Source organism: Brassica oleracea, chromosome C9, assembly GCF_000695525.1.
Source record: "Brassica oleracea var. oleracea cultivar TO1000 chromosome C9, BOL, whole genome shotgun sequence".
In the NCBI taxonomy this organism is placed as follows: Eukaryota; Viridiplantae; Streptophyta; class Magnoliopsida; order Brassicales; family Brassicaceae; genus Brassica; species Brassica oleracea.
In genome coordinates this window covers 50,212,814-50,221,202 of record NC_027756.1, presented here as the reverse complement: position 1 = coordinate 50,221,202, position 8,389 = coordinate 50,212,814, and the positions used below count along the sequence as shown (strand labels likewise).

General features: G+C 25.4%; 1 protein-coding gene across 1 annotated transcript; it reads left to right on the top strand.

The window, feature by feature from the left end:
• The first annotated feature begins 5,670 nt into the window (after window positions 1-5,670).
• On the top strand, window positions 5,671-8,110 carry LOC106317670. The gene is made up of 7 exons (XM_013755451.1): window positions 5,671-5,795; window positions 5,903-5,989; window positions 6,364-6,552; window positions 6,630-6,791; window positions 6,866-6,919; window positions 7,475-7,606; window positions 7,721-8,110. The coding sequence occupies exons 1-7, from the start codon at window positions 5,706-5,708 to the stop codon at window positions 8,108-8,110; spliced, it is 1,104 nt and encodes a 367-aa protein (XP_013610905.1). The 5' UTR covers window positions 5,671-5,705.
• Window positions 8,111-8,389: the final 279 nt, after the last annotated feature.

Sequence of the window (8,389 nt, the reverse complement as noted above, 5' to 3'; positions counted from 1 at the left end):
GTCATACACTTCGAGACGGGATGAAGAGACTGCTCAGATGAAGGCTCGAATGGATAGCCAGCAGGTTCGTTTAGACTCTCTTAAGGATCTGCTAGACGTAATGGCGGTGGGAAACCCGACTATGCAGAGAATGTTGAGTGAGAGACGAGCCGCTCTTGGGTTGCCAGTACGAGATCCCCAAGAGTCTGATCCAACCCATCAACAGCCGAGCAACCCCACCAACTACTTCGAAGATATGTAGTTTTTTATATTTATGTTTGTATTATGAATTTAAATATTATTGTATGACTTTTAAATGCCTTTTTAAAATATGTTTTTCAATTTCATATTTCGTTTTAAAATTTAAATTATTTTAAATTCTGAATATTAAATGTAAATTAGAATTTATTATATACTAATTACTAATAATATAATAAGAATCGATGTAAACTCCTCGTTAACATTACATGGAGTTTACATCGAATGTTTACGAGTGATTAACATCGAAAGATTTACGAGGGTTTTACATCGAAATGTTTACGAGTTATTTACAACGAAAGTATTTACGTGCTTTACATCGAAATCATTACGTGGGCTTTACAACGAAATCTTACGTGTCGTTTACGACGAAATCTTTTCCTCGGCTTTACGAGGAATATATTTCGTCGTAAACGTAACGAGCCGTTTACGACGAAACCTCCGTTACGGCGGACGTTTAACAATGAAACGTCTTTCGAGGTTAATTCGTCGTAACATCCCGTTTACGACGAATTTACAACGAATACTGCACTAGTAAAAAATATGTTTTCTTGTAGTGAATAGAAGATCTCTATAATAGAGATGGTGTTCTTTCCAATGTATTTTCCTATAATATCAATTTTCAAAATATAAAGTAAAAAATAGAGATTGCTATTTATTCCCCTAAATATAGAAGAAAATTAACAATTTTTATTTTAGAAAAAATAGCAATGAGTTAGATTGAAATTAACTCTAAATGCTATAATAGAAACAAAAATAGCTATGGATTGGAGATGCTCCCCTATTTTTTTACTCTATATTTAGAAATTGATATTTTTAAGGAATACATTGAAACATATCCTACTTCTATTATAGAGATAAAAATAGCAAAATATATTAGAGATGGTCTTAGTAGCAAATTTAGTGAAAAAGTCTATTTTGTAAATAGGATAATTTGAGCCTATTTTGAACAACAATTTCATTAATTTGGTTTAATTGGAAATTATAAGTTATGTAAATACTGACTTTCCGACCAAGTTTTCCCTTTAAGTATAAACTAGATTTTGATCCGCGCTTTCAAAGCGGGTTTATTTTCCTTTTTTTGTTTCAATTAACAAATATTTAGTAAATGTCATATTTCATATATTTGTGTTTTATTTTATAAAAGACTTAAACTTTTTATCTTTATTTATCGTGTTTCATTTTAAATGACTATTTATGTTTAAAAAATTAAACATTATTTTTTTAATAAATTAAGTTGGTATAACTCTGATAAATTAATTTTATTATGTGGTTAATATTTTTAATAAAAATAATTATATACTTTTAATAAAGATTTATACTTTTCAATGAAAAAATTAATTTTTTTTATGAATGCTTAAATTATATTAAGAAAAGAAAGAAAAAATAATTAAGAATGGTTGAAAAAAATATTATTTGAACTTGGACTCCATGGCCTAAAGGAAAAAAAAATGTGAGAATTGGATCTGATTTCTTAATCGGCCCAAATGGCCCAAGAGAGATCTCATGTGGACAGTGGGCTTGATCCGAAAAAAATGGCCCAATATAGATGTGTTATTAATATTACTTGATTGCCTTAATGAAACATACAATGTTAGTAAAAAAAGGGCAGAATAAGGTAAAAAAGACAATAAGATACTGCTTTAATTCTACCAATTGATGATCTCACCAAAAAAAATCTGACTCCACGGTTTAAAAATTGCTCCCTCTGTTTTGTTATAGATGACATTTCATAGATTTTGTTTTGTTTCAAATTCTATAATGTTTTTAATTTTCAATGTAAATTGTATTGATATTTATGCTATTAACTTTTTTATATTTTTTTATATTGTTTTTTATTAGTTGAATTATGATTAATTAGATAATTAATGATGTCTTTGTTTAAAAAATGTATAAAGTTAACTGTTTTATTAATATGTGTGCATAAATTCAAAGATTTATTGTAGAATTTAGTCTATAGATCTTTTTGATGTAAGTTTGTATGTAATGTAGTTGTAAAAATTAAATAGGATTTAAAAAAAAAGATATTCACATCAATATTTTTTTTTATTTTACAAAACTTGGCACCTACAACTATTTATTTATTTATTTTACTTTAGACTTAAAAACTAAATAAAACTGAATTAATATTTTTTATAGTTGTGGATAGAAACTAAAATTAAGACATTTTCTACATATCAACCAATTGGCCCTATTTTATTTTAATTCAAAGTATTGTACATATTAAATTTATTATACAATTATTTATTCTTTTAGTTGTTATTTAATCTAAGTATTAAAAGAAATAACAAATTATAGAAAAATAATTATTATTGTAAAACTTAATAAAGTATATATTGTATTTATTTTGGTAAGATTTTTGAAAATACCTAATGACTTTTTTATATCTATTAAAATAATATATTTATATATAAATAGTAATTACAAATATGATTTTTTACATCAATTAATGAATAATAGTTTTTATTATTAAAATAAATGCAGTTATATACTTATATGTGTATCAACTTATATATTTTATTTATATTTAATGTACATATTTATTAGAACTAATTTATATATTTACAAACACAGATGTTTAAAATAAAAGTAACTAAATAAATACAATATAAATAAAATAATTTTATAAGAAATTAATTGTTTTATTCAAATTTAAATAAAATAAAAAATTATAGTAAATTTGAATAAATCAAATTAAAAACAATTACATTATGGTTTTAGCTTTTTAAATAAAAAAATAAAAAATTGAAATGATAATATTTATAATTTTTTTTATATCTGCTTATATCTGCGCAAGGCGCATGAAAACTCCTAGTAATTAAGTAAAAGATTAGAGTTATTCTTTGAACAAAAAAAAAAGATTAGAGTTATTCTTGGTAATTTTCTCTATTTTTTTATGTTTTAAGTTAGTTGGTGCTTAAGATTTTGCACTTTTGACGTTCCTAATCGAAATCTAACATATGAATGGAACTATAGGGATAAAGTAAATGTGTTATTATTAATATGTATTTATTTTTTAAGTATTTCCACCTTATCAAAAACTATTTTTAGACTTTATGCATATTAAACGTATTCGCCAACATTAGCGATTATGTTTCTACTACTTTCTAGTCATAATACTTTGTCTGACTAGAGTTTAATTGAAGATTTCTCCTTTTCAATCGCCATTAAGATTGCAAGGAGAAAGAACGCTTTTTGATTGGATTGTTATAAAAAGTGTATTAAAAATGAACTTAAATAACTAAACCAAAGTATATTTCAGAAATTATGTGTATACTAAAAGTCCTATAAACCAATCTATAGATTAATATACTTTTTGCTGACCAAAAAAAAAAGATTAATATATCTATATTACTAAAAGAAAAGTGTCCATTAAAAAATACCCCTAAGTTTTCTAACTTATTTACACTTTCATTCCACTGAGAATTAAATTAAACTATCTATTCTAATGCTTGTTTTTTTCAGTTAAATTAATAAGTTTTCCTTAATTAAATTTAATGTCATTAAATGAACCTACCTATTTTAATGTGTGTCTTTTTTTCCAGTTAAATTAATGAGTTTTCTTTAATCAAATTTAAAGTTAATGTCATTAAATGAACCTAAAAATACATCATATTTAACGTAGCTTATTACGGACGAGTACGGCCCAATAATGAAGTTGAATTTTATTTTTACGAAAACGTGAATCACTTGACTTATGTAATATTTAAAATATATTAACTACAATATAACAAATGCATATAACGGACCTATACTTTAGTTTGAAATAGTCATGCTCAAGTTTTATATAGTCAACTTACATCATGCATCGATCGATGTACAATATTCAAACCACCTATAGTTTTCATTTTCTTTATAGGATGTATCAACCAACCAATCATCCTATTGATTTTCTAAGCTTTATAAAAAACAAATCAATAAATACAAAAGCCTATAAATAATTTATTATTAATAAAAATATGAAATTATTTACAATTTGATGACTAATTCATCGCTTTTTTTTAATATGTTAAATTTTTCTTAGAAGTTTAAAAATCATTGTATTTTCTTTAAACATGTATTACTAATTTATAATCTTTTATGCCATACTAAGTCATAAAATAATATTTTTTCATATTTTACATTAATACCATTGGTTTTGTATATCGTCCACAAATCTCTAATTACGTCTATTTGTTCAATTTTTTTATATTTGTTCAATTTTTTATATGATATCAAATATTCGTCATAAATAGATGGTTTAAGACGCCAAAAAATTATTTACTTGGTGAATATAATACATCAAATATTACAAATACATCATTAAGTTAAATAAATAACCAAAAATCGAAAATTCATATCCGCACTGACGCGCAGGTCAGAGTCTAGTTTTACTTAAAAGGAAAAATGCAATACAGAAAAGTATATTTTGATGTTGTTGCGTGTCAGAAATGTAATATACATATTAAACAAATATGGGTATGATGAATGGTCAAGGATATTAATAAATAAATTTTAACTGTAAATTTAAATTGTATTTTTACTTATAACAAAATATGTTAAGAAAAACCTAACAAAATCTTAATAAAATTTTAAAATATTTTTAAATTAATGCAGCGATTGATTTCATAATTATTAATATAGTATTAGTATAATGTATTTACTCATAAAATCCCACAATATACTAAAATAAATAATATAGAAATATAAATTATGCTAAGAAAATATCAGTTTTATAGTATAAATAAATAAAATTTTAAAATGTATTGTATTCAGTCTCTGTAAAAATTAGAAAAAATAAAGGAGATTCTCAATTTTTTTATTTCATACTATGAATTTATTTTACCAAACTCAAAAATATATTAATATATAATAATAATTAATAATAAAGTAAAATATATAAAACAAATCATTATACATTAATAAATCGAATAAAAAACATAACCAATAACATTATAGATTTACACAATATATAACACTAAAATGTAAATATCTTTTAATGTTTTGCGATGGTATACATTATATATTTATAAAATGAAAATCTACCCGCACGTGCGGGTGAAAAATCTAGTACACATTAAACAAATATGGGCCTAAAACATATTAAACAAATAAATATGTGTCACATTTTATTATAAATGAGATCTCGATGATTTAATATTGTTTTATTAAAAAGGTAATAAAAAGATAAAATATTTGTCTAAGTATATAAAAATAAACACAATAAAAGTTTTGAAAATCATAATGTAGGATAAAAAATTAAGAAAACTTAAATGTGTGATTAGTATCTTTTGATAAAAAAATATCCAAGTGGACCAATGTGTAATAAATACCTCGTTTGGACCCATATGGAAAATAGTAATCTGAAAACCAGGATGAAACATAGATTCATCATCCTTAACTATTTTATTATAAATACCTAAACATATGGAGGTGTATCCATCACCAAAAAAACATTAAAACCTTTTCCGGAACTTTTATTTTAGTTCATGAATATCTTTGTCAAGCTCGTTTTAGTCGTTTTCATAGTTTCCCTAGCTCAATCTAGAGAAATTGTAAGATATGTGAAATCATCTAAGGTAGATGAACAGAATAATAAGAAATATATATTAACACCCATTCAAAATTTAAAACTGATATTATGTTAAATTACTTTCTGTATTGATTCCAAATATACTTTTTATAGCTAAACGAGAAGATTCTATACGACTGTGTGGATATATATAAACAACCTTCATTAAGTCATCCACTACTAAAAAACCATAAAATACAGGTATCCATTCATCAAGATATTTTTTTCCATAGATGTTCTTGGATTTTAAACGGTACCTTTTTAATTTATTATTTTGGTATATACACTAATTATTACTTGTTTAGTTGACTTAAAAATGATGACTGACTGTGTGAATCAATCCAATATTTTTTGCTAACAATCCTTTTTGTTTATAGGTTTGGTTTTTCAAATGGGATGTTTAATTTATTGAATCAACAAACTAGTATTTTTTTGGGATCCAACAACAAACTAAATATACTGATTTAAATTTTTTTCAAGCAATATTGAATTGTTGTTTGGCAAAGTATAAGGCAATATATAACACTACTTAATTCTCGCCTGATGATATCGTGTAATTTTATAATTTGGATTAGATGGAGCCATCTTTTTTAAGCTTAAAACCTAAAAAGCAAGTGAAGAATGAAATTGAAAACAGAATAAGAGTTGAGTGTCCAAATGGAACAGTGCCTATATTGAAAAATACAAAACAATATGTCGGAAATGCTCAATATTGGGCTGAGAGACACTTCAACCCGCTCACAGACGAAAGCCATGGGAAACATGTAAGTCTTACGGATTATTTGAGATATAAATATGTACATCTTAAAAACGTGTATGATTTGAATACGGTAATTTGAAGATGGCCGGAGTTAGAGAACAAGGTCAAGGTCCTTACCATGGTGTGGCAGCTTGGATGACTGTGCATGATTTGAACGTTAGTAGAGACCAAGCTTCATATGCTAACATATATGCTGGCAGTGTATTAAACAACAAAACTAATTTTATCCAAACCGGCTGGATGGTAAAATTTAATTTAATTAAAAAACTATTTTAATTATAGATATATATTATTTATTTTTCATAATTGATTAATAGGTAAATCCTAGTTTATTTGGTGATGGGCAAACATGGCGTTATGGGTTTTGGAAGGTAATAATTAACATATAAAATACTCTCTGTTAATATTTTCACAAAATAAAAACAACAAACTATATGATAAACCATGGTTAAGACTTAAGAGCGTTACTAAAAATTCCAAATGATTGATAAAGAAAAAGATATAGGTTTTCACATACATTGCAACAGTATTTAAGTGAATATTATGTTTTCTGTGTAAACTTAAATTGTAATTTATTAATAGTCATCTTCTATTTTAAAAGTTTTTTTTTTGAGAAACTCTTTTATTTTTAAAGTTGTTATATTAAAATGCTAAATGATATTTAAAATGAGAACTAAAACGATATGATTTGTTTTTTCTCGTTTCTAAAATAGTTAAAATGACTATTTACACATAATTTCACCTTTTATAAATATTATTCATCTAGTTTGGCTAAACAAGCCATGGCTAAGTAAATTTATTCGGACATATCTTAATACCAAATTAGTTATTCTTTCAATATATATTTTTATTTTTGTACTTTAGATGTATACTAGTTTCAATTATTATCTAAATTATACTAATATATTAAAACTAAATATCGACAGGGTGCCGATGGAGCTGGATGTTATAATACAATATGCCCTGGTTTTATTCAAGTGTCAAAAACTGACCTTTTATCTGGCCCTATTCCTCATCCCCGAAAAGGAGATAGAGCTGTTTTTCCTAGCATTGTACAGGTGCTATTTATGTTTTTCTAGTAACACCTTTTCCCTAGTATTGTACAGGTGTTACAAGTAACACTTTCTTTGGAGTATTGCAAATCGTTTACAATGTTTTATTATCTAATTAAGGATGAAGTATCAGGACACTGGTGGACAGCACATGTGCGAAACTTTAAGAAAGATATAGCTATTGGTTATTGGCCAAAAGAACTATTTGATATAATAGGTCATAGTGTGAACATGGTTGGAGTTACGGGAGCAGTCCAAGCTTCTCCTTCGGGTATAAGCCCACCAATGGGTAATGGTCATTTACCAACTAAAAATGAAGATGAATCAGCGCGCGTTAGACACCTCGTAATTGTAAACTCTAAATTTAAAGGCAAAGAGCTTGACATAAGTAACTTAGATAAGTTATTAGACAGCAACAAATGTTACGGATTAAGAGATGGAAAGAAAAGATTTTTCCTCGTAGAATCTAATTTGTTCACATATGGTGGACCTGGAGGAAAATCTTGTTGAATATGATATTATAAAATAAGAAAATCGGTAATTAAAATAAATAATTAAGATCTCATGTTTAATAATATTTTATTATGTCTAGTGTAATCTTTTTCTTTTTGCAATATGTGATCTTATTATTTAATGTTGGAGTCTAAAACATTTAGCGTATGACACTGTTTTTAAAATCGGACCGGCTAGCGAACCGAAAATCTTTAGGCTATGGGTCATTGTGGTTCGACGGGTCCGATTTTAAAATATTCTTACAAAGATAGATCAAAATATCAAATAAAATATTTT

Bases quoted from the DNA above. Each gene is read 5' to 3' on its own strand.
- LOC106317670 (XM_013755451.1), top strand. From the start codon at position 5,706: ATGAATATCTTTGTCAAGCTCGTTTTAGTCGTTTTCATAGTTTCCCTA. The intron at 5,796-5,902 runs GTAGATGAACAG...TACTTTTTATAG, and splicing joins GATATGTGAAATCATCTAAG to CTAAACGAGAAGATTCTATA. The intron at 6,792-6,865 runs GTAAAATTTAAT...ATTGATTAATAG, and splicing joins TTATCCAAACCGGCTGGATG to GTAAATCCTAGTTTATTTGG.